Source organism: Chanodichthys erythropterus, chromosome 11 (genome assembly GCF_024489055.1).
Source record: "Chanodichthys erythropterus isolate Z2021 chromosome 11, ASM2448905v1, whole genome shotgun sequence".
Lineage (NCBI taxonomy): Eukaryota > Metazoa > Chordata > Actinopteri > Cypriniformes > Xenocyprididae > Chanodichthys > Chanodichthys erythropterus.
In genome coordinates this window covers 24771427-24799114 of record NC_090231.1, presented here as the reverse complement: position 1 = coordinate 24799114, position 27688 = coordinate 24771427, and the positions used below count along the sequence as shown (strand labels likewise).

Below are 27688 nucleotides of genomic sequence, written 5' to 3'. Positions count from 1 at the left end.
CATTACTTTTCCCAAGTCCCGAGTAACTTATTCAAGCATACCAATCTTATGATCTATTACTCATATTGAATGAATCAAATGAATTTTAAGCCTTCATATTGACTGAGAAGCTGGTGTGACATTAAATGTAAATTCGTGTAAATCATACATTTTGTGTAAACTGTGCAAACGAGTAAAAACAAACGGAAACCTGAATCAATTATGCAATATATACAAAGTTATGATGGGATAGTCATTTTTGCTAAACAGGTTTCCCACAGACTCTCTATCTTTGGGGGTTGTGGTGTTTCATCAAGTCTTTTTGATGGCAAAGTGTTCTTTTATCTTTTATGGACACCCCGGCCCATAGTCGAACCTTGTGGGTGCTAGACTGTCTGTGAATGTGTGAGGTGTGTATGTGTGTGAATTGCTGCTGAAGCACTTCAGCTGTGTTTATTCAGTATAAGACCTGCTGGTTCAAGCTGATGCGCTAACGTGTGGGATTGCACTTAGGGACAGTTGTGATGCTAATTCACTCTGACTGGAAAGGAGGAAAGCTGTCAGTGCGCTCAAAGCTTGGATACACTGCAGTGAGAGTAGAGCACCGGGCCATTCAAACATCAATGGAAGAGAGAGGCTGGGAATTACCATATACAGACTCCGAGAGCAGATCTGTAGTGCTTTTTTGACTCAGGAAATTGTGAGAAAATGCTTTGAGGCTTCCATCAGACATGTTTGTTTTGATGATTGGTACTTATGCTAAAATGATTGCTGTTTGGGGCCTCCCAGTTTGAGCTTTTTCCATGCATCCTAATTAAAACATAGATGCATTGGAACTTTTGGGCAGTGCCATTATAATCCTATATCGAGATACTATGATTCTTTTGATTATGATAAAAGCAGGTCATGTAAATCTGAGGTTTTCAAACTGCGGTCCGGGCCTGGTAAAGGTTAACCAATAAGGGTTAAAAAATAAATGTTTGAATCCAAATACGTAAATCAAGAGATTAATCATGATTTTTCTGGTGAGAGCCATAGTTTTAACACTACAAATATAAACAAATCTGCATATATTAAAAAAAAAGTATATACTTACAACATGTTTGTACATCTAGCAGTACATGTAATATTTTTCAGTTAATATTTTCTCAAGGCATTAGAACAATGACAACATAAATGGAAATTATTCAATGTTTAATTGTTTTATTTTATAGTATCACATTTACATTTTCTCTCACAGTATAAAAGTGTGGTCTTATTTTTAATGGAATTTAATGGGCAAAAAAGGTCCTTTGTCTATTCAAATGTTTGGACTACCTTTACTCACTGATTTAGTCTCTATTGTTGTTTGATTTACAATAATGTGTTTAAAATAGCGACAATGCAATGTATTGAATCACAGCATATGTGTCATGATGTATCATATCATGATGTATTTAGCGATACCCTACACATATCTCTACAGGGGCAGGCCTGGGAACAGTCTGGGACTCTTCCTGCCACTATTTGACTCAGTCCCATGTATTAACCACTCTGAGTCTGCTAGCTAAGAGTCGAAAGCGCTGCACCATGGGAGACAATACTCAGGTGACGTGGTGGACATTTATACTTGTCTGAGTTTTGGGAGGGCAGACAGACAAATTGAAACCAGAGTGAATATATGCTGGGCTTCTTTGTAGTTACAAATGTTCTCCACTCCCCCTTTCATAATTCATGGGGTGTTATGCCATGTTAGCACTATAGGAGTTGCCAGGAGCTATTCCCTGGTGGTCGGTGTGGTGACAGTGATGTAGAGGCTGCTTGGGGATGCCAGAGAGAGAGAGAGAGAGAGAGAGAGAGAGAAAGGCTTTGGGAGAAAGTAAGGAAGGGGAAAGGCAGTCTGGTCCTGTAATAGCTCTTGTTCTCACTCACTTGAAGACCTAAAACTAATGAGCAGTAGTGAAGTGGCTGTCACACCAGCTCTAAGAAGCCATAAATATTATAAGGAATCCCATATCTAATGCCTTAGACCATTTGGGACGGGCATTTTAAAATTCTCATTTCTCCATTGAGGTTTAATTATGTTAGTCAAGCTCATGCATCTTTCTGTGAGTAATAGGGTTATGAAAGGATACGTTTTTGTCATTGACAACTTAGCTGTGTGATATCTGAGGCTTGGGCAGCAGCTTTATCTTTTTAGTTACTTCACTTGTTTAGTTTATTATGTTTACACAATAAACCAGCTTTCTTTGTGATTTTGCTCAAGCTTGCTCAATAGATCTTAGTCAGGGTGGCACCATATTTAATTTTTGACAGATGAAAATGAGGCTATGAGAGATAGATGTTCAGTGTGTTTTGTACTGTAGTTTAACAACATGCAGTTTTGTCAACTGACAATACATCTTTCTAAAAAAAAAAACTTTCAGCAGACAAACACTCAGTCAGTTTCGAAAATGATGGGATCTAGTATACTTTATACAGTACCAATGTAAAGACTCTAAGTCTCACAGTCGTTTTCAATCTTGTAAAATTCAATATGGCATCTAACCTGACTAAGGTCTATAGAGAGATTCACAGTGTCTACACTGGACGTGATGGTTGTCGTGTTGTACCGTGCTGCAACAGCTAAGGCTGTCCAAAGTCCCTTTCAAGGAAAGTCTGTTCACTCGGCGGCCATATTTGCCACGCCTTCGCATAGCTGTTTAGGGCATCCAAGACCAAGTCCTATCTTTTTGAATGGGGGAATCCTGAAATCTCAAAAAACTGCTTGGCGAACTCACAATTAAAAACATATTTCAAATCAGCAATGAAATCTGACATGAGCTGTCCCATAAATGTTGTTTCGTATGCTCAAATAGCATTAAAAAAGTTTATTTTTCAGGCTGGACGAGCCAATGCACATGTGCAATCCTAAGCGTGAGTCTTCAGGTTTCTATGGGAAGCGGAGCCAATTAGAAGGCGGGACGTATTCTGCCATATTGTGCATTGCAGTTTCTCCCATGCACAACTAATAGCAGTGAACCGTCTTTGGGCTGTCTAAACTGGATGTGGCAAAGTGAATGTTGCAAATCCATTTGCCCTTTGTGTCAGAAGTTGCATAAGTTTCTGAAGCAGTTTATTTTGCATAATAATCTGCTGACTGTACACTATCCCTTAGCCTTGCCACGGCCCCCCTTTTTAGAACTCTGGACACCCCTACTGCATTAACTCAACAATGTGCTAACACCACATGCATAACATCTATGTAGAGCATCCCAAAACTGTATCAAAGTTGAGCAGTAAATCTAGGCAATGTCCTCTTCAGTGTTAGTATTGTAATTTTACTGTTGTTCTGAAAAAACCCTGAATAAAAATAAAATAATAATGATACAGCACAGTAGTAATTTTTCAATAATAATAATTGTTGGGGGTGGGGTCAGGTTTTCCTTCTTTTCTTTCTTTAGCTGATCACATGCCTGTTAATTGCAGTTTGAAGACATGCTTTTGGACATTTGTTGTTAATTCAGTCATCATTAACCCCAGGTAAACATAGTCTTGTTGCATATATCATACATCATAATGTGTTTACCTGGGGTTAATGATTACTGGATACACTGTATATATAACTCTGAGTTTAACAAGATTCTAGATATCCCAGTGTTAAGTGCAGTTTGTGAGTTTGTGTAGATCTCCAATATACAAATGCCCCTCAAGTGTCCATTATTTTTCTGAGCGCACAAACACACACTCTCACCCCTCTGTAGCCATGTAGAGTTGATGCTCTGGTCAGATGTAACCCAGTGGTGGAATGCAGATGTGTTTTAAAGCAGGGTAATAAGCAGCTTTGGGTTTCTCACTGCTCCCTTGCAGCCTTTAACAGCATGTAAGCACTTACTCATCTAGATTATAATACCATGGTTGGAGGCTTTAACAACACTCACAGTTTACACAAAGAGATGCTAATTACTTTTCATAGAATCACAGAGACAGGCAATAAATTATTTTCCATACTTGCACTGAAGACTCACTAGTGATGTAGTCAAAGACAGATCTCATGAAACCACATAAAACAGACGATCCCTGTGGTTAAGTCATCCATAGAGAGCTGCTTTGAGGATCGTGGTTTATTATTTAACTCCCAACATCTTATATTCCTTTGAATATGTGAAGACTCCGACTCAGTGAGGGGAGTGAGAGTTAAAAGAGCTCTCATGGTTTCTGTTCGCTGTGAAAATGAACGTGTTTATCTGGCAGCAGACAGTGGCCCTCTAATCTACATCCCTTACAAGTGTTTCTTGAAGGAGATAACTTGAAGTCTGGCACATGAATGTGAAACCAGAAGAAGAGACTGTGGTTGAGTGCTTCCCTTCGCTCCCTCGAGTGTAATAGGCTTTAAGTAGTCAGGTGGTTTTTGTAGAAGGCTGTAGTTAGGGACTTGTGTAATTATGTGATCACCCGTCACACATTATTATAAAACACACTGCAGATCAGTAATATATTCTACAGCAGAAATACCCTTTTTTTTTTTTGTCTGCCCAACCACTTTGACGGGAAATATTTAGCTGAAGTGCTCCCTGAGATTTTAAGTGACTAAATCAATAATTTAACAATACATTCACAAATCCACAGTTCTCTGATGTTGATCGATGGTCACATGACATGCAGGTTAACAAATTACAAACAAATATTTTATGTATTTTATTTTGATTTTTTTCATTTAATCCTCTCTCTCTCTCTCTCTCTCTCTCTCTCTCTCTCTCTCTCTCTCTCTCTCTCTCTCTCTCTCTCTCTCTCTCTCTCTCTCTCTCTCTCTCTCTCTCTCTCTCTCTCTCTCTCTCTTTCTCTCTCTCTCTCTCTCTCTCTCTCTCTCTATCTATATATATATATATATATATATATATATATATATTATGATGTAATCAATTAATCAATTTAATTTATTTTTATGATTTACAGTTATTTAATCAACTCATGAACCCCCTGCAGTTCCTTCATGAACCCCTGTTCAGTAGCATCGGATCTGAATACTGAACCTGAATACTGATCTTAATTTCCTCTTTTAGAATGAAATTAGAAGAGAGAGAGAGAGAGAGAGAAAGAAAATTGATGTTGTGATAATAGGATCCCTGCAGTTCTTCAGTTAGTTTCCTCTCTCATGTCTTCAGCCAGCTCCTTTCTTTCTGCATCCCGTCAGAAATAATGGCCAAAAAACAGATGGCCCCAGATGGAATCCATTTACCCCCATTATCGAAGCAAAGCACCTCCATCTGCTAACTGCTGGACTAAGTTGTTAGATATTTGACAGTAAAGTTTGTTATGTCTCTAAAACAAATGGAATACATGTGTGATAATTGTGTGAGGTGGACTTGCAGTGGTCCTTCAGGATGTTGGTTAAACACATGCTTGCGGGGTGCCGTGTACGGGGAGGGCTTCGCTGCAGGAAGCTCATCTCAAATAATGTGCTAACATGGTTTGTTCAGAAAATGCCAGAAAACAAAATCTGTCAGGTTTTTTGAAAATGCCAGCTTTTGGAGCCATTCATCCCCACTCAACTCTGAGGGCAAGTGAAAATTAGTGAAAAGAAATTGTTAATTTTTTTCTGTCAGTGTGGTTTCAAATGCAAACCCACATCACAGCGTCGGGAGTTGTCCAGTTATTTTTGAAAGCGGTGTTTCATAATTTGTGCAGAACGTGGATCAATGGCATTGGCTTTTTGGTTGTGAGTAAAGTTTTAATGCAAAACTACACTGTAATTCCAATACACTAATAATAGGGTGATTCCGCACTATTATCATCAAAAAAGAATCTTAACCCTGTTATTTAAAGAAAGTAAATTACATGCTGCCCTTCTTTGGTAGATTTGTATGTGGCAGACGTTAACTTGCGTCTTGTGTATAGTCTGTATTTGCATTTGATGTTCTTAATGCTTGAATGCAGATTTCAGTTTTACAGTGGCGCACTCTATGACTCCTACATGAATCAAATGAAACCCACACTCACAGACAGTGTGAATGATAATAGATGTCCTGAGGCAGTGGAATACACTTTTACATCCAATATGGTTATGCTCCACAGTGTCCATTACATTTTTACTAGTAGTGGTAGCCTATATGTTTGATTGTGTGTATTTGCAGATTCTACATTTTAATGATTGCTATAATCGCAGGGCTCAGCAGTGTCCTGCAGTAACGTTTTGCATTTAAGTAATATTTTGCATTTAAGAAATTTTTTTGATGATTTTAGCTAAAGTGGTCACAATAGGTTTTTTTTTATTTTTTTTATTATTTTTTTTATGTGGGGCTACAATAAAATAAAGAATAAAGGACACTTAAAGGGTTAGTTTGCTCAAAAATGAATTCTGTCATAATTTGCTAACCCTCATGTTGTTTCAATTAAGATATTTTGGTAACACTTTACAAAAAGGTTCTTTAACTTTAGTAAATGAATTAACTAACATGAACTAACCATGAGCAATACATTTGTTACTGTATTTGTTAATCTTTGTTAATAAAAATACAGCAGTTCATTTTTTGTTTGTTACTCCACACTGTATTGATTTTAATAATGTATTAGTAAATGTTGAAATTACCATTAACAAAGATTAATAAATTATGTAGAAGTGGAGTTCATTATTAGTTCATGTTAATTAACATTGATAAGTAATGTTAAAGGTGCAGTTGGGAAATGCTAATGTTAGCCTGCTAGCATTGAAAGCACCCTACCTGCAAATCGCCGTCCAAAGCCACGCCTCCTCCAAAACACATGAAAAAGACACACTCATAGCTGCTGTCGGTTAAGCACCACAAGAGATGGTGTTAAACTTCCTCATGTCTCAAAGCACATAACATTACAATAAAAATGAATGTAAACAACGAAGAGAGCTTGTACCTGACTGCTGCAGATTTATTTTGGTGTTGATACTGTTGACATGGAAATGTATAATTCTGATTCAGTGTTCAAAGCATTCTAGAATATCAATGAACACATAGAGCACTCAAATTTGGTCAACGGAAACTCATGCTTGCTTGCTTGATGTGATAACCAATCATTCTCATGTGTCACGCCAGCACATTTGAGTTTCCGCCAGAACAACAATTTTTGTTTTTGCGCGTCAGGCAAGTACAGTTGAGCTTCCGTATACCATAGTTGAGCAATTGAGTGATGTTCACTGATCAATGTTTATATATGTTTATAATTTATAATGTTTATAATATTTATTTTTTGGGTGAACTACCCATTTAATATATTTATTATTTTTAGCAAATATAAAAATACACATTTTTTATGTTCAAAATTAAATGCATTGCAAAGTTTCTGCAATGAACTGATATACTGATGATCACTGCTTGAGTTCTCTCTATTTCTTGAGATCATGTTTGTAGATGTTGGTAAAAACTAACTATCTCACATCAGTCATCTCAGTTTTGTTGCCTTCAGTTAGTGGAAGAAAGCTATTAGCCATGAGAGGAGAGGTCAGCGTGGCTGGAGAGAGACGAGTGCCCTTGTTGCCCTGTGTTTAACGGTGGGAGCAGATGCCCCAGATCATTGCGGCAGCCTGCCATGGTTTACCGCTGTTTTCACAGCATGGGCTTTTGCGGGTACCGCCTCAGCCCTGGGAGTGCCCTGTGTTTACTTTGCCACCTGTGAGACGGGAGGGGTTGGGGCATGCGGGATCAAACACACAGGGGCATGAAGAACACAAGAGGGTTAAATCAGTGACTGAATGCACAGCTATTCTGCAAGGATTTGCCTGTTCGTGGAGGGTGGGATTAGGTAGAATTCCAAAGCCAGACGGAATGTGTGAGTTTCAGCAGTTTGGGAGACAGAGGTTAAAGATCTTGTCTTAAAGAGGGAAGATGACCTCAACTCAAGTCATTCAGGAAGACGCACAGTCCCGTGACATATAGTTACTTTACGACACCGCAAGTCTCTAAATATTATGTTTGAATTTGTGTCATGTAGCCAGTATTTAAGAAAACATTCAGTATTTATTTCATCCCCAAGCCAAACTGACAGGACAGACGGGCTCATCTTTAGCACAGTTTGTTTATTATATCTTCATGGTTAAGTAGGTAAAATATTCCTCACACTGCTCACAATAACCTAGAAACCTAGAGAGAGAGAGAGAGAGAGTCAGCTGCCTTCTCAGAAGTTTGTCTCTTTGGTAATAATGGCTCTGCCAGACTGTATATGGTCCTGGCACTGATGACTAGAGTAACGTGACCTATTTTACAACTGCAACACTTCCCACTTAGCAAAGCCGGGCCTGTCAGGAGGTGCTGAGTGTAGTCATTGTTACTGAATTATCGATAAATTAGTGGTCACATTTTATTTGACCATATACAGAGAGTGCAATTATTGAACAGGAAAGAGACAAAAGTCAATAAATCAACAGAGATACACCTATTTTATCATTTACTCCACTCTAGCCTGTCTGCAAGAGCAGTAAAACAGTCATTGATAAAAAAAATTAATTTCACACATGTATTGTGTGCTGTATGTACAGTGTATAAACCTAAAGAACACAACTTTTTACAAAAATTCAAAATCAAATTTGGACAAACAGCATGATTGCAAAAGTGTGATATTTTTAAACAATAAAATCAACAGAAAATGTTAATATTGAGTACCTCGTATTTTTATGTGATATTCCTTCAATACAATTTTAATAAATTATTACTTTGAAAACTATATCCTACTGTACAATAATAATATATTTCTGTCATAATTTCTTGAAGTTAAACCAAACAAAACAAGTGAAGACCTTTGAGTTTCTAAAGAAGTGAACTCACAAAACAGCTCTGAAGATGAAGTGTTCATGTCCTCATATAGAGAGGCGGCAGACACTAAAAACACCATGCGTGCTTCAGTAGGCTATGTGTAGTAGCCGCTCATTCATACAGAGACGTGCAGAATATGCAGACTTCATATTTAAATAGCAGTCTTTTGTGGTTTCATATTCACAGCCACTAGTTCATATTACGATTTTTGTACAGCCCAACTTTTGATTTATTCATCCAAATTTTGTTGGGACATTCTATTTTTATTCCCTCTGCATTTTCCACATTGCAGAAATCGCAGGGTCCTACTGAATACAATGAAAAGATTCATTATGCAAAACTAAGGAAAGGATGAGACCTGAATGTGTAGTACATGTTTACTTAATGAAGCTGGCATATATTGTTTTTCCTTCTCGCAGTACAGTTCTGAAAAGTGGTTCACCCTGGAATATTACTGTATTTTGCTGGAAACAGCATTGTAGAAACACTCACCCAAACCAAATAAATCTGGAGACACATGTATATGACTTATAATGAAGCAATTAAGCTTTGACATGTTTTATTAGAAATGGTTAAGTATGTGCATGTGTTGGCTTGTTGTGGATGTGTCCCAGGGCACCAATGCGTGTCACTATCGTAGCAGACGATAAGCTTTGTGCTCGCCTTTGACCCCACACCTCATTAATCAACTGCTCATGAATATCTGACCTCCTCCACCTACCTCTCAAACATGCCATCTAATTCAGCTCTACAAGATAAATAAAACTCCCCCAAGCAACACAGACAGACACACATGGACGATAGGAGACTGGGTTATGGGATTTCAATCTTTCAATTAATATTAATGTGATTATTCAATGCTATCTCACGACCAATTCATACGTATTTTACGAAATTCATATTTGTTGAAACCCCAGTGACGGGTAGGTTTAGGGGTAGGTCATTCATACGAATTCATACGAATTCGGTAACTAGTATAATACTCACAATTTAGCAAAAAACTTACAATTTAGCATAAAACGAGATCTCACAGGTGGCTAATTCGTATAAATTCGTGTGACCTCACTTGTACGAATTCATACAAATTACCCATCTCGTAAAATACATACAAATTGCTGTGAGATCGGGTTGGAATATGTTAGAAATGGTCAACCAGGTTTGCAGAATTAAAGTTGTCATGAAACTGAAGTTGTGATAGTCTTTTCTTCCCTATTGTGACATATCTGAGGGCAGGACTTTGTCCATCGGTAATTGATTGGAGCGTCGGAGCATTATTGTTTGCTGTTACTGTGATCTCATGTGAGTGACAGGTTGTCCCACCTTCGTGCCAGTAAACATGTAATCAAGAGAGCCCCCTATACCTATTTGAAATAGTCCCTATACGCTCATTCACTATTCCCTACATTAGTCCACTAATATAGTACACTTGAAGGAGCGAATGAAAACAAGTGAGTGAATTCGGACTCTTGTGTTCTGCATAGTTTGTGTTTGCAATTTAATGATCATTTGAAACTTAGAAAACTGGCAGCTCCAGTAGTAATGAAAAGATTTATCTTGAACTCTGTCATGGAAACTAGCATGTATAAACCTTAAGTAAACAATTTAATAATCAATTAAAAAGACATTTATACCTGTATGATATTACGCTGTAGCTACATTGGACCAGCGGTTTGGAAAATGGATAGATAGATAGATGATTCAGCTGTGAGCACCATGTTCTGGCTAGATGCGGGAATTCATTCGGCATGACCCTCACAGTGCATTATGGGTATTCTCTAGCTGTTGAGCATACATCAGTTGTATATTCGTTATCGCAGTGCATTATGGGATTGAATGAATGCACAAGATAACATCAATCATGGTTTCAGGCACTACAAATGGTTGTCCCTTCAAATAGTGCCCTATTGTCGGTGATTTCGGACACAGCCGAGATGTTGTTGCAGGAGGGAGGGGAAATTACTTTGATTAAAGATTACAAGAGCACATTTATAATAAATACTGAAATGTACCAAAAAACAAGAACTGTCTTTTATACTTGACTTTAATAATAACCACACAGCATGGTTATGTACAGTATAGGCTTCCTCACTTTTACTTCTCAGGTTTCCTTTTCCTTCAAAAAAGGGAGTTAATTAGAGATTTTTAAGGGCTGAGTGCTGTTGAGAGAGGATGTAGATATGATAGTCTATCATACCTGTCATGGCTGGCTTGTGGCAATGCTAATCGTCACTGTAAAACAAGCTGGTGAAAGGTTATGTTGCATATGAACTTTCTTCTGCTCTCTGTACTGAAACATTTGATAAATGGGCAGCTCTTTAAGATGCCTTCAGAAGCCCCGGGCTGCTCTACATCCTGCCATGTCATCATTTGTTTATTGTGTACTGACAGCTGTAACTATGGTGATGCCCGTTTTTTGTGACACTGCAACAGCTGTTTTTTAACCACCGTTTGAGCTGGAGGGACCATGAATCCCCCACAACCAGGAATGTTAAAGTCGATGGTCTCCTGGAGGGCTTTTCTTCCATGACATCAAACTCACCTAAATACCTCCATGCCTTTGATTTGATATATTTTCAGTCCCACATCTGTGTGCTCTGATTTTAACTCAGTCTGGAGGGTTATCTCGAGGCTAATGTGTCCTTTTAGGAATATTCCTGGTTAACTAGAAGCTGACCTCCGTTGACAGCATCTGTTGCATGCTGTTGATTACCACTGAGCACAAGCACAAATACACCCTCAGTTTGTCAAAACAAAACAATAAACATGATGACAGTCGTGTCAACATGTTTGCAATGGAAATCTTTTGGGCAATTATTGTATAATGTGCAGAAGATGCTGTCAATGGAGCTCAACTTCAATATTCCCTTAGCCTGCTGTATTGGAAATTAGAGATGCACAATATACCGGTATCAGTTATCAACCTATATTAGAGAACAATTTTGTAAATATTAGATATATATCGGCCAATACTGGATATTTAGTTCATGCTCATTGCCCCCTTTTTTACATTTAGATTACCTTTGCCATTGTCTAACCCTCACTTAAAGTTTATCTTTAAAACACTAAAATCTCAAAATTTATTTTTATTTTTCATACTGTACACAATAATGTTGTGATGCCAAGATTTATATAGCATTTAAAACATTTAATGTATTTTTTATTTTGAATTTGTTTAGACAAAATCATATAGACTTTTAATAACAGTCATCTAACGAGATAATATAAATTAATACTTTTATTCAGCAAAGATGCATCAAATTGATAAAAATGACAGTAAAGACTTCTATAATGTTACAAAAGATTTCTATTTCAAATAAATGCTCTTTTGAACTTTCTTTTCATCAAACAATCTTGAAACAAATGTAGAAATATTAAGCTGCACAACTGTTTTCAACATTGAAAAAAATAGGAAATGTTTCTTTAATACTAAATCAGCATATTATAATGTATAAAATTTGCAGCCTTGGTAAACATTAGATACTAAAAAACATTATAAAACATTAAAAAATCTTGCTGACCCCAGACCCCAGAACAGTAGTGTATATACCTCTGACATGGAGTCCAACCTCATTGTTTGTTATTATATGGTTAGCTTCTCATAACTCCCTCTTCCTCTGTTCTCTGCAGTCAGGTCTGATCCGGTTCTCTGGTGAGGAACTTCTTATCACTCCGCTACCGCAGCATTTGGCTTTACAACACAACTACAGCGCCCCCTCTGGACATCACCCACATGTCATCTACAAGCGATCAGCTGAGCGTAGAGTGCATTCTGATAAGTCTGATTGGACCAGCGGCTTTAAATCAAACAACCCCTACGAGGACCACCACCATCATCACCGTCACCATGACTACCAGCACGGAAAGCTCCAGAGGCAACACTTCTGCGGACGCCGCAAGCAATGTATGTAAGGAAATTTCCTTTGAGCTATATGTAGATGGAAAGCACATCAAACATGATTTACTTGTAGAATTCGTCAGTATGCGTATAACAGCAAAGCTCTCTAAGATACTTGATTCCAAAAGTTACGGTGTCATTATCGTCTTTTGTACGGAAATGAATGAAAGCTCGGAAACAGCATGTGAAGTTTATGATTGTGTATTTCCTGGTCTGTCATCACCTCTCTGGCACTTTTATCAGGGAGCAAGCTTGGAAAAAGGAAAAGCGGTTATATGAGGCGATTTCCAGTTTTTCTCACTCTTTTTCATGAGTTTCCATACTTTTATCACTCTCAACCTCATCCTAACTACAGATACTCCCAAGCCTCCTACAGAGGATCATTTTTTCATGCCTGATGAGTTCGAGCAGCAAAGCCGGGTGAAACGCTCAGAGATTACATCGAGCAAAGAGGGTGGTCTGAACGTGGAAACTCTGGTGGTGGCAGACAGGAAAATGCTGGAGAAACATGGAAGAGAGAACGTCACTACTTATGTCCTTACTGTCATGAACATGGTGAGCAGAGCTATCAGCAGCATTGTTATTGAGAAGACACTTTGATCCGGCATGTTCATTGCAACATTTACTTCTTCCTATAGTTATATGCAAAGTGTTGTTGTGCTAAACAGGTCTCCAGTCTTTTCAAAGATGGAACGATTGGAAATGATATCAACATTGTTGTCGTCAGTCTCCTGCTACTTGAGAAAGATCCGGTAAGATACATACATACATACATACATACATAAATACATACATGGGTACATACATGTACAGTAAACATCCATCCATCCATCCATCCATATGGACATCAATTAAAACAATGCAAGTCAGTTGTTGATTCAGTAACTGCTCTGATGATTTAAACCAGTACCTTGTCTTTTTTAACTATTAACTAAAAATAACTGGCTTATAAGATTGTTTTTGAAAGTTTTTAGTCATACTGTTTGTTTTTGATTAATTAAAAAGTGATTTGTTTGGGAATCATGTTTTTATTCACTGCAAAGAATCATCTCATAAGAGTCATTAATTCAGGAATCACACTATACTGATCATGCTGTATGATTTTGATTCACAAAAAGAATTGGCTTACAAGAGTAGTTTGTTCATGAATGTTTTTGAGTGAAGTCCGTGAGGACAGCTCAACAGAAAGACATTTCTTGACATTATTATTTGCTTTTAAGTTATCTGTACTTAAACATTTAAGTTAATTCAATGAAAAGACCACATTAGGTCAACTCAATTAAATTGAGTTGTCAATTTCCCCATTACTCAATTGAACTGAGGGAATCACTTTTTCTCAAATCTTTTGAGAGTCTCACCTTATTAGGGTTTACAGTGAATAACTGATACGAAATATGATTTAATTTGCTTTTGTGCAAAATAGTGCAGGAAACACCAGTCACTATAGCTAATTTATTACATTTGATGTGTAATGTCTTTTTTTTTTTTTTTTTTTAAAGAATCCCAGTATTTTTTCCATTTCTTTCAAACATGACAGATGCCTGATCATTCATTACTCTCTTATCTCTCTCACCACCCCTCTGAACACTTCATCTGTCTTGGTTTCACTGCTGTCAGCTGGGCCTGTCTATCAACCACCATGCAGACCAATCCCTCAACAGCTTCTGCCAGTGGCAATCAGGCCTGTTAGGTAAAAATGGCAAGCGGCACGACCATGCTATACTGTTGACAGGGCTGGACATCTGCTCCTGGAAGAATGAACCTTGTGACACCTTGGGTAAGACACTTGACATTCACCATCCAGCAGCAGAAATGGCTCATGTGTTGTGATGTCAGTGGCTAATTGAGTTGCAGGAGGCTGAATTACACAATGGCAAGGTTAGAAAGAGCTTGTGGTTGGTGATGTGTGTCCAAGTCTGCCCTCAGGCAGAGAACTTCACCTGAATGAATCCAAGAAAGCTCAAATCCACTTTGCAGTCAGTTGGCAGTTTTTTCGGTTTTTACTATAGAGGCGTCAGCCAAATGTAATGAATTCAGCTCTGAAGCTCCAAACCACAAGTATGCACTCCTTTGAATGTATGGCAAAGGGGAGAGCACTGCTTTTAAATTGCCTCTGTATGATATGAAACTCAAGCCAAAGCTTCTTCTGAGACCATGCAGTCAGAAAAATAGTCTGAAAGTAATTGGATCCTTTTTCAAATTCTATAAGTTTGAAAACATTGTGGTGTGTTTAGCGATACTTAAATCATCCATTATTGTTTTCATCCAGACCTCTTGGATTGTAATGACTGTGTAAGCAATCAATTTGATTCACGTTCCCAACATGCATCAATGTCATTCATATATCTTCTTCTTCCACCCATGTTTTGCTGTTTCTTTCTGTCTGCAGGTTTTGCACCAATAAGTGGGATGTGTAGCAAATATCGTAGCTGCACGATTAATGAAGACACAGGGCTGGGTCTCGCTTTCACCATCGCCCACGAGTCAGGACATAAGTACGTTCACTCATTATTTCAGGTCCCATACAATTTCAGTTTGGGAAACCATATGCTGTGCAACAGGCAAACATTTTGTTTGTGTTTGCCGGTTGCCATTGTGATAAGGGGAAGTTTATGTTGTTCGTCTGAGACTTTGTTTTTATGACAGCCGCATTTTGAGTCCTTTAGTCCTTTGGCGTATTCTCAACATAAACTGGAACAAAATCTATCCTGGAGAACCACCAGGCTGATAACATGTTGTGGGATTTGTTATTCTCAGTGCTTAAAACATTTTGGTCAAATTAAATGGACACGTGCACCTCCAATGTGCTTGGTGTTTGGGGCAAAATCTTCACCGGCCAACAGTCATTAATCATACATTTATTGAGGAGTGGTCATTATTAAAAAAAATGGCACATCGTGCAATACTGTTCGTGTCTGAATTACGTGACTATAGTGCATGTGTTTATTCTGATGCATTAATTGGTCTGATTCTCAAAGGGCTGATGAAAGTTAGCATGTAAATGTGTGAGTGTGAATCACACATTTCAGTCAGTCAGTAGAATACAGAGATTATTGAAGAGGTTTGTGGGATGAAAGAGCTTTCAGTTATAGAGGTAATGTCTCACCTGACTCAGGGAGTGGTTTCTGTCCTGAGGTTGTACATTAATAGTCTCACTGGGTAAAACTCACAATCTCCATCTCTCCCTCTTTTGTTCCCTCCTTTTTTTTTGCCCCAGTTTTGGAATGATCCATGACGGAGAGGGGAATCCCTGCCGGAAGACTGAAGGAAACATAATGTCTCCCACATTGGCTGGGAATAATGGTGTTTTCTCATGGTCTGCCTGTAGTCGGCAATACCTGAACCGATTTTTAGGGTAAACTTTCACTTCACATATAGCATTATATTCACCATCAGACAAAAGTAGTATATTAGTATATTTTAGAAATTTAATTAAACTATAATTTGGTTTATAGATAGATAGATAGATAGATAGATAGATAGATAGATAGATAGATATGCAATATATGTAAATATATCGAAAAAATGCATGTTAATATACAGGGGCGCACATAACTTTTTTGGTCTGGTAAAGGAGCACCTGATGATGTTGCTTGGTACTCACACTTTGCTCTCCTCACTATCTTCTTTTCTCTTGAACATGGTAAATAATGATAATGATGTTTATTTATTTATTTATTTTTTATTAACATTAATGACACAGGAAACAGCAAGAATATTAGGCTGCTGTCACTTTAAAACAGAATACACGCGCACGGACTGAATATACTGACACATACCCGGTTTCTTTCTCAACTGTTTGCTAATGACATAACCAAAAGAATACTTGCTGAGACCGGTATTTTGACATAATTTTGTGGTATATGTCCATTCAAGCGAAAGTAAACGCGAAAGAGGAATCAATTCGGTGCGCACACTTCAGGTGTGGCACAGATAACAGCTCACGAGTCCTGATTTTGGACTCTTCTTCCGCTTTTAAAATCGTTTGAATGTGTTATAATTGGCGAGACAAAACACATACAAATGATAAACTTTCACTCTATGATGGTTAAATTTGAGTTGAGACCGTTGAGTTTTATCCATACGGATCACGGATTAACTGCGATCCGTCGCACCCCTAATAATTAAAGAACACACTTATTATCGTGATTGCTATCTTACCAGAGATATACCCTTAGCAACACATTGTTAAACATGAGTGAAATACCAACACCAAAACCAGATGAGTAAGTAAAGGTGTCCCTGAGAACCGGTCCCCAAAAATGTTGGTACTCAAACGTGCTTCCCTCCATGTTTTCTGGTGCACATATTTTATTTTTACAATGCTTGCGCACCGGTTATGTGCACCCCTGTTAATATATTACATTATTTCATAATATATTTTGATAAATTATTTATATTTAATATTTTATTTAATATATATACTGTACATAATACGATGTTTTCCCCGTTTGAGATACATATAATAGGGTAATTTTTTAATGCCTGTTTCTATTTTCATATTTCTTTGCATGCATTTATGTTCACAGTACAGCTCAGGCTTCGTGTCTAGTGGATGAGCCCAAGCAAATAAGCCAGTACAAGTACCCTGAGCAGCTTCCTGGTCAGCTGTACGATGCCGATATACAGTGCAAATGGCAGTTTGGCTCAAAGGCCAAACTGTGCAGCCTGGACTTTGTAAAGGTAACCCATAGTTCTTCAAAATATGCTTTTAAATCTGTTTGAACACATGTTGGAATCATCAAATGACTCGTTAAACAATTCAGCTTCAATCAATCTTTTTGACAAAACACAATGCCATAACAGAATTCACAGAGATTGAGTTAATTTGGGGTCTCAGATATTTAAATGTGCTCTAACCTGTAATGTTTGTGTATATAGACGTCATGGTCAACACAAACACACATCGGAGCTTTGGAAAGAAAATTAACTACTGAGAGGAAACCCATTGCATCAAAATCTACTCTAAATCTTCATTCACAGTCCATGTACAAAGGTACAACAAAGATGGACAGGGCCCCCTTTGGCATCCGCTGTAGACTTTAGCGTCTAATGCACACATTGATATGCAAATAGTTATGCTTGGGAAATGAACATTGCGAGAGTCTATCTGTGGGATTAGCTCTCATGCTATGGACTTCCTCTTTGAGAGATCTCTGTTGCTTTTGTGCTCTTCTGAGACCTTGTACGTGCGCTGAAACGAGTCTTGAAGGTCGACCTCGATGGAAGGCAGCTGTACATCTTAATTAAGAATGATTGTGGAGATTAAACCCAATGTTTTTGTTTTCTGTCCCACCAAGCCATCCCATCCTTGTCACAAAGTCGTTAAGATGTAATTAGCCGTGGGAGCTAGTAATGTTAGTTACCCGGTGATCCAGAGTCTAGTGTTGCTAGCTTTTGTAAACCACGACTCTCTCTCACTGTCTGCCAGATGCAATCGGGCCGTCGGCCAGGAGTGGCCGGTCTCCCAACCCCTCATCACCCACTATTATCGTTGTATTGTGGGAAGAAACAAAATGCAATGATAATAGCGTGTTTCTTTTGGGCAGCACAGTGATTGATTTTGACAGGCTTTTTTATTTGTTGGGAAAGTTGATTGGCCGTTGCTGTAGAAACAAGAGGTCAGCGTGGTGAGGTGCAAGCCAAGGAGGTTGAAGGGTTCCCAGCGGGAGCAGGCTCGTCTTTGACTGTGCTTTCTGTATGTTTGTACCCACCAGGACATCTGTAAATCGTTGTGGTGCCATAGAACAGGGCATCGTTGTGAGACCAAGTTCATGCCTGCTGCTGAGGGCACCATCTGTGGACTAGACATGGTGAGTGAGTGTTTGTCTGTTCAACCTTTTTCTGTCTGAACTCACTGAACCACCATTAAGGATGAATACAGACTGACCAGTCTCTCTCTGCATCTTTCTTCATGCACACCTGCGGTATTGTTCCCTGCTTTGTGTAAATGTTCCATAAGGATTGGTCCTGCGTGTCTTTCCACTGGTTGATGGGGATGAGGGTTAGAGGTGCTGATGTGTGGGACTGTGTGGCTTGGCTGGGCCTAGTCCTGCTCTCCAGGTGTAACTCTGGGCTCCATCCCAAACCAGCAGGCTCAAGATCTCCTCGGCAGATACACTCTCTCCTTTACTTTACATCCCCTCTCATACCTTCTCTTTTACATGAAAGAGATCAGTTTAAAAATGTAAACACATTTTTATGCCTCAGATACAAATGATTATCTCACTAATTATAAGATAGTGAGATCTGAGCCAAGTCTAAAATGAGATAGAAAGCCACACTATGAGATATAAAGTTGGACCAATAACCAAGAAAAAGTCATAATCGCAAGATTGTGACAAATAATATAACATTGCGAAATTGTAAGGTTGTAATTGCAAGATATAAAGTCACAATGTGAAAAATAAAGAAAAAATGTGGCAGGTTTTTTTTTTATATTGAACTTTTTTTCTTTTTTTTAATCTGAGGATGAAATAGGTTTTCATACATTACTGATCAAGGTGATGGCAAAAGATGGCCTTTCTTTTTCTTTCCCATTATGCAGTGGTGCCGGAGAGGACAGTGTGTCAAATTTGGTGATCATGGTCCTAGAGCTGTACATGGCCAGTGGTCAGGCTGGTCCGAGTGGTCCGACTGTTCGCGTACCTGTGGTGGAGGAGTCATGTACCGAGAGAGATCATGCAACAGCCCCAGGTAACCAACAACTCAAAGTTTCAGACACTGCACTTCAGACTCAGATTCAGATATTGAGACATCATTTTCGTATTTTGAATGAACCATTATGCATTTGAAGAATAGGGTGTTAAATTCAGTTTGTGTTAGAGAGGAAATCCAGATAAACATGGCATTCGATTGCAAAATAAGCTTTTTAAAATATTGTGCTGTGGCAGGTTGTTTATGCTCATTAAAATTGCCACTGCAGTGAGAAGTGAATGGCACTTGTTCATCATTAGGCTGCCATGAATGGTAGATTATCTGTGAGTGGTGGAAGCACATGTGTTATCTGACCAACTGACCCACTGCGACTCGAGATTACGCCCTGAATTTTGACACTTTGCATAATCTTGGATTAAGTGTATTCTGCTATGTCAAGGGTTTTACTGTTTAGTATTCCCTCTAATGAACGCACAAGGTCAGTGTATCTACAGAGTACACAGACACTTACACTATGTAATGATTGCAGCACCAGAAAGAATGAAAACAGAAGGCATTCAAACAAACAAACAAACAATAAAATAAATAAATACTTAAATAATAAATATATAAAATATATAAATAAATAATAAACATTTGGCATATGCTTTTATCCAGAGCAATTTACATTGCATTTAAGGTATATAATACAAAGCAGGATTGTTCAAGATGTGAGTGTCTGTCAAATGGTAGATGTAGTTTTGTGCATTTAGGTTCAGGTGCTTCCTCTCTGTATGTGGTGGCAGGTTTATTTGAGATTGGGTTTCTGTAGACCGCAGGTGACTCTACATGTGGTTTGGTCAAGCTGATGGAACGTGGGATTGTGCTTCATCAACATCTGGCTGTCTAGAGCATCTTAACATATTTCTGTTGGAATAGGAAATACTTATAATACCTTAGACAGCCAGACCAACATGTCTGACATGAACAGTTCCAGTAAAGAAAGCAAGAAAGCAAGAAAGAAACTATTCAAAGTGATGTGATGTGAGATGGAGAACTCAATTAAAGCCCTGCAAATACCCAGCCCAGAAAGGGTACATATGAAATATTAGATTGGGTACACATGATCTATATTATGCATTGTGATCTCATGCAATGTGCTTATGTAGAATCCTGGTTTTGATTTAAAGATCCTTCTCATAGATGCACAACATTTAGAGATGTTGCAAAATGATTGCATTTGGAAAGCACATTTTTCGGACCCAATCAACTAAAGCTGTTTTTCAATTCAGATTATGCTGTATGGAAACATTTACAATTACCTAGATATCATTACATTTTTGATATGTTGTATTTAATTTGGAAAAAGAAATGGTGAGTATATTTTTTACCCCTCAATAACTCAGGGATAGACACTTTCCAAGTGCTTTCCGTGAGAATGTTTTCTCTCTTTTGTTTTGTTTTTGTCCTGATTCTGTTGGTCTGTATTAGTCCAATGGCGTCTGATCCACTAAGAGAGGCTTATGGGTGCAGCGAATCTGTTAGATGGGTTTGCTTTTAAGGCAGAATTTGCACTATAATCTGAGATTTTGGGGAGGTATTAGTCTCCATTTTCTCTGTTTTTGCTATCAGTGTGACCCCCCTTCGTGGTTCAATAAAAATAAGGGGATATTGTGGCTTTTTATCCTGCAGTCAAGTGAACCATGGGCATTGTAACTGACTTTTCTTCTCATCGAGCGTCTGTTTACACATATTTATGAGGTGCACACCATGAACATCTGCCTGCATTCTGTATGAAATTCAGAGTTCATGTGGATCAGAACATTTTATCTGTATCATTTCGCTCGTACATGATCGAGAACACAAAAGAGGCATTTTGATGGATAAACTTCCCTTACGTCTCTCAGACAGCACCTGCAGCAGAATATGTGTTGGTATGTCTTCTGTGTGTGGCGGTGAGGTTCAAGGGGAATCCCCATACTCACCACTTCAGTATAAGGTCCTCAGGAGACAGCTGCTGAAGCCAAAGGCAAGAGATGTCATCTCACTCAAATAACATTTATCAATAAAAATGATCTGATAAATGCGCTCCCTTGACTGTATCCATACTCAGCTGCCAGATTTACAGGTTTGTGTGTCTTTGATATGAGTGTTTGAGAAATATGTCTCTTGGCAACAGCCTAGTGGAGATGGTTGTTGGTGGGATTGCCTTTTTGAAGTTTTAGTGTACAGGAAATATTGTTAACTAGCAGAATATGGGTAGCATTAATGCACCATTACCAGAGGCCAAAGTTGAAAGAGTAGGATGCATGTATAACCACCCTCGGGACTCCGGAAAGCCTCTAACAAACAAACGATTCAATTTCATTACGTCATTGTTTGGTATTGTTTATTTATATGTGGAGGGCTCTGTTTTAATGACTTGACTTTAAAGTGGATACCTAATGGCTAACAGTGTGGGCATAATGAGGGTTTGATTAAAGATGGGAGTCTTAGTGATGGGTGATGTATTGAGAGAGTGGGATTGAGAAGGATGTGGGTCTAGGTGGGGTTTTTTGGGAGGATTCAGGCAAGCAGACAGACATTGTTTGTGGGTGACCTTGTTTCCTCTAAAGTTTGCACCCGGTGCTGCTGCTCAAAGATTTACTGTTCCCCAGTTTCAAAATAATGCTGCAAAGTCTTGTCATCAGAATGAAAGAGAGAATAATGTTCCTTTTTAATTAATTTGAGTGCAGTTGTTTTAATGTCTAATCAGGAAACCTACACTTATCCTTCTCTTTTCTCTCAATCTCTTTCTGTGCTCTGTGTGTTGTTGTAAGTGCTCTACCATATGGAGCCATAGTAAAACTCTAATAGGATCAGCCTGAAAACCTGCTCCAAAAACAAAAGCAGACATGCACAAACAGCCATCTGACAGGACTGTTAGACTATCATTGATCTCATTGACCTCTCCTCTCCTTCACTCTGTGAAGTTTCAGCTCAAAATACCCCATAGATTTTTTTTATTAATTTTTTTAACTGCCTATTTTGGGGCATCATTAACTATGCACTGATTTTTTCAGCACTGCCCCTTTAAGAGATGCGTTCCCTCTGCCCCATGAGCTCTCGACTATATATACATCGCATAACAAAGTTCACACAGCTAATATAACCCTCAAATGGATCTTTAAAAGATGTTCGTCATGCATGCTGTATGCATGCTTCGAATTATGTGAGTAAAGTATTTATTTAGATGGTTACGTTTGATTCTGTGTGAGTTTGAGGCTGTGCTCTGTGGCTAAAGCTAACATTAAACACTGTTGGAGAGATTTATAAAGAATGAAGTTTATGAATTATACAGACTGAACGTGTTTAAAAATGAAAATAGTAACGACTCTCTTGTCTCTGTGAATACAGTAATAAACGATGGTAACTTTAACCACATCAACAGTATTAGCAACATGCTAACGAAACATTTATAAAGACAATTTACAAATATCACTAAAAATATCATGATATCATGGATCATGTCAGTTATTATTGCTCCATCTGCCATGTTTCGCTGTTGTTCTTGCTGGCTTACCTTGTCTGTGCACAGATCCAGACGTTAAAGGGATAGTTCACCCAAAAATGAAAATTTGATGTTTATCTGCTTACCCCCAGGGCATCCGAGATGTAGGTGACTTTTTTTCTTCAGTCGAACGCAAATTATGATTTTTAACTGCAACCGCTGCCGTCTGTCAGACAAATAATAGCAGTAGATGGGAACTTCAACTATAACAGTAAATAAAACTTGCTTAGACAAATCAAAATTAAAACCTGCGGCTCGTGACGACACATTAATGTCCTAAGACACGAAGCGATCGGTTTGTGCGAGAAACCGAACAGTATTTATATAATTTTTACCTCTAATACACCACTATGTCCAACTTCGTTCAGCTTCCTGTTAGTGAGGTCAAAAAACGTGTTGTGATGACGGAAGTGATGTCTCGCCCATATACTTCAATGAGCGCAAGACATCACTTCCGTTGTCAGAGCGCGATCAGACCTCACTAACCGGAAGTTGAACGAAGTTGGACATAGTGGTGTATTAGAGGTAAAAAATTATATAAATACTGTTCGGTTTCTCGCACAAACTGATCGTTTCGTGTCTTAGGACATTAATGTGTCGTCGCGAGCCGCAGGTTTTAATTTGGATTTGTCTATGGAAGTTTCTTCGACTCTTATTGTTCAAGTTCCCAATCACTGCTATTATTTGACTGACAGACTGACAGAGCGGTTGCAGATAAAAATTTGCGTTCGACTGAAGAAAAAAAGTCCTCTACATCTTGGATGCACTGGGGGTAAGCAGATAAACATCAAATTTTCATTTTTGGGTGAACTATCCCTTTAATACTGCCTTTCCTTGTCTAATGCGTCGAATGGGCTGGCATTATGCAAATATTGGGGTCATACATATTAATGATCCTGACTGTTACTTAACAGTCGGTATTATGTTGAGATCCGAGTGTTTTCCGGAAGTCTTTTAAACAAATGAGATTTACATAAGAAGGAGGAAACAATGAAGTTTGAGACTCACTGTATGTCATTTCCATGTACTGAACTCTTGTTATTCAACTATGCCAAGGTAAATTCAAATTCTAATTCTAGGGCACCTTTAACATAATTTGAAGAGCGCAAGTATGAACTCAACAAGGTTGTGAGAGTGAACTAATGAGTAGATGAGTTTTGATTTTTGCCATGATGATGTTTAATGCCCCCAACATTCTCTGTAGTTCTATTTAGTCACGTGTTAAAGGATTCGTTCACTTCAGAATTAAAATTGACTAATAAATTACTCACCCCCATGTCATCCAAGATGTTTATGTCTTTCTTTCTACAGTCAAAAAGAAATTTTGCTTTTTGAGGAAAACATTCCAGGATTTTTCTCCATATAGTAGATTTCACTGGGGTTGAAGGTCATTTTCCCAAAAAAATAAAATTAAAATGTATATACTTTTTAACCACAAATGCTCGTCTTGCACTAGCTCTGCGATGCGCCATGCATCACGTAATCACGTTGGAAAGGTAATGCTTGACGTAGACGGAAGTACCGATCCAGTGTCTACAAAAGTTAACGTACAAAGTCAAATGCCCTTTACAAAAAAAAAAGAAAAAAAAAAAAGGTAAAACAATGATATTGAAGGCGATTTTGAAGTTTAAAGAGAAAATGAGATAGAGTTTTTCGCCCTTCAGTGGTACTTCTGCCTACGTCGCGCATGACCTTTCCAACGTGATTACGTAATGCGTGGCGGATCGCACAGCAGTAAAAGATGAGCATTTGTGGTTAAAAAGTATATCATTTTTAATTTTTTTTTTTAGAAAATGACCCATCGTTTTGCTAGAGAAGACCCTTATTCCTCTGCTGGGATTGTGTAGAGCCCTTTGAAGCTCCATTGAAACTGCAATTTGGACCTTCAACCCGTTGATAGCTGTTAAAGTCCACTATATGGAGAAAAATCCTGGAATGTTTTCCTCAAAAACCTTAATTTCTTTTCGACTGAAGAAAGAAAGACAAACATCTTGGATGACATGGGGGTGAGTAAATTATCAGGAAATTTTAATTCTGAAGTGAACTAATCCTTTAACAACTGCCTTTTTCAAGACACATAAAAGCAAAAAAACAAAAAACAAACAAACAAAAAAAAAAACGTATGGGGTATTACTGCTGTATTTTATGTTCTAAGATAAAACATGAAAATATTTTGAGCCTGTGTTAAAGGGTTAGTTCACCCAAAAATGAAAATTCTCACCCTCATGCCGTTCCACACCCATAAGACCTTCATTAATCTTCAGAACACAAATTAAGATATTTTAGTTGAAATCCGATGGCTCCATGAGGCCTCCATAGAGAGCAATGTCATTTCCTCTCTCAAGATCCATTAATGTACTAAAAACACATTTAAATCGGTTCATGTGAGTACAGTGGTTCAATATTAATATTATAAAGCGACGAGAATATTTTTGGAGCGCCAAAAAAATAATGACTTTAGTGATGACCGATTTCAAAACACTGCTTCAGGAAGCATCGGATCATAAATTAATCAGTGTATCGAATCTGCTGTTCGGAGCGCCAAAGTCACGTGATTTCAGCTGTTGGCAGTTTGACACGCAATCTGAATCTGAATCGCGATCTATCTTAATTTGTGTTCCGAAGATTAACGAAGGTCTTACGGGAGTGGAACGGCATGAGGGTGAGTAATAAATGACAGAATTTTCATTTTTGGGTGAACTAACCCTTTAACCACAGATCTTATTTCAGGCATTTAACTAAAAACCCATTCAAATGATTCATTAAAATAATATAAAACTCTTTAGAGTTATTTGTTCGATAGGTCACTCTGTATGTTTGTTTTCACTGCAGCTGAACGCACCACCATTACACTGACTTTCTTATTCACACTCTTCAACCCACCAGCAGGTCATGACCCACAGTTTGAAAATGCCTGCTCTAGACAATAGAAGTATATTGTAAGTTTTGAGATTAACAGCTATTCGTTTATTTCACTGTGTGAATTTTCCTCATGCTTACTGTGTTTGATCACTGTACGTTGCATATAGATGATGAGTGATTTTTAAGACTCATCTGTTCTCTCTGTGAGCGGTTTCCTAACCTCAAGTGTGAACATGCAATAAAAAGCTAAAGGCCAGAGACTACAAGAACATGCACAGACACACACACACATTGCACAGTCCTTTGCTTTGAGGTTAGGCTACAAGAGGGTACCCAAGAGTCTTCCACTTTAAAACATGCAGCCGTGCCACAAGCATGCCTCCGCTCTCACAGCCTCAGTTACAGGAGCTGCAGGAAAGATGGTGACTGTCTGCTTCATGTGGCACTCGCAGGCATTCCTGTGGCATTGGGAGGAGGCTGCCGCTCTTCTCCAGCCTCCAGCTGCCTCAGGGTGACGGTTCGAACACAGTCCAGAGCCTGAGAGCTGACCTTTTATGATATCCAGCCTTGTGTGCAACAATTGGTCATTACAGATTTCAAAGAATAAAGATGAATGAATGAATTTTCATGCTGGTCCAAGCAGGTTTATGTTAATGTGGTGGTTGTAATTTTGTTGGATAAGCATAGTGATGTTGTTCACCTGAAAAAACGTTCATAGTAGTGCCTTAACAGAACATAGCCTATTACTACTCTAAGGTACAAAAATGCACCTTTTAAGGGTAGATAAGTTGTGAGGTTGTCCTTTTAAGGGTACTGCCCCAGTGACAAGCTGTTGTATTCCTAAAGTTACATTTTTGTACATTTTTTTTCTGACAGTGTAGTTACCAGCATCCAAAACAAAACATTTTCAACAGGTTTCCCATTTGAATGCAACAGGGATCAAGTTTACTCAGATTACAAAATGTGTAAAGTAGATCAGCACAGCTGTGTGTCAGAATTCAAAATTCAAAAATCATTGCTGTTGAAAACACAAGTGAGTCCAAGTCATGAATGAAATTGCATCCCAAACATTTTATATCTTTTACAGCTGTCAGTTGGGATGTGTTTCAGTCAGACACATCACAGATAACGTACAAAGACATTCTCTTAGTGCAGATGCTAATGCACATCATATGAAATGTATCTCACCAGCCCCTCTTCCAAAAAATACTGAATGGCTGTCATTCCACTCGCATGTTGAATGCTTGCTCAGGCACATCTGTTTCTTCTCTTCTTCTCTCTCTCTTTCCCTGCTTCCATGTTCGCTTGTGCTAATTGCTGGTTGTTTCACCCAAGCCCACAGCACAACGGCAAGTTCTGCCAAGGCCCCAGTCGACTGCACCAGCTGTGTAACACCAAGCCATGCCAGCCCAATGGAGTGGACTTCAGAGCTCAGCAGTGCGCCGAGTACAACAGCAAACCCTTCAGGGGATGGTACTACAAATGGAAGCCATACACCAAAGTGGAAGGTATGGGAGATATTTGGGCCTTTATGCATTAATTACAAGCAAAAGCAAATGTCTCATTACCTCTTTCCCCACCAGTGTTTTTTTTTTTTTTTTTTTAAAGATGCCAGCCACCACCAGCATTTTTAATAATTTTCACAGAACTATCATGGCCTCCAGAATATTTTTTATATGATTATCTGAACATGCAATATATCAAAAGAAATAACAGAGCCTCTGCTTAATAAATAAATAAATAAAAATCTAGCTTCATGCAAGCAACATTTAGAACAATACGCTGAGAAAAGCATGTTTTTGTCAAAAACTACGTCCAGATCAGATTCAGAACAATGATCAAAACACTGATGGGGTAGATTGCTTCCATCAACACCCCCAAAGCTTGCACAGTCCTATAGCTTGTCCTGGGTCAACGTTTTATTCAGTAATATTAGGCAGTTTTGATTTATATGCTGTTTAAGGATCATGTTATTTTACATGTGCATAAGCAATGTTTTTATCGCTTTTTTTGCCTGTGTTTTGATCC

The 27688-nt window shown here is 38.3% G+C and overlaps 1 protein-coding gene across 1 annotated transcript in view; it reads left to right on the top strand.

Annotated features, from left to right (window-relative positions):
* adamts18 (ADAM metallopeptidase with thrombospondin type 1 motif, 18) overlaps positions 1 to 27688 on the top strand; it is a 58907-nt gene that overhangs the window by 6551 nt on the left and 24668 nt on the right. The window contains exons 4-13 of the mRNA XM_067400609.1: positions 12345 to 12618; positions 12968 to 13167; positions 13281 to 13364; positions 14230 to 14389; positions 15002 to 15107; positions 15830 to 15967; positions 17142 to 17295; positions 18330 to 18425; positions 19160 to 19308; positions 26996 to 27168. Of these exons, the coding sequence (XP_067256710.1) occupies positions 12345 to 12618; positions 12968 to 13167; positions 13281 to 13364; positions 14230 to 14389; positions 15002 to 15107; positions 15830 to 15967; positions 17142 to 17295; positions 18330 to 18425; positions 19160 to 19308; positions 26996 to 27168 (1534 nt within the window). The remainder of the gene's footprint in view (positions 1 to 12344; positions 12619 to 12967; positions 13168 to 13280; positions 13365 to 14229; positions 14390 to 15001; positions 15108 to 15829; positions 15968 to 17141; positions 17296 to 18329; positions 18426 to 19159; positions 19309 to 26995; positions 27169 to 27688) is intronic.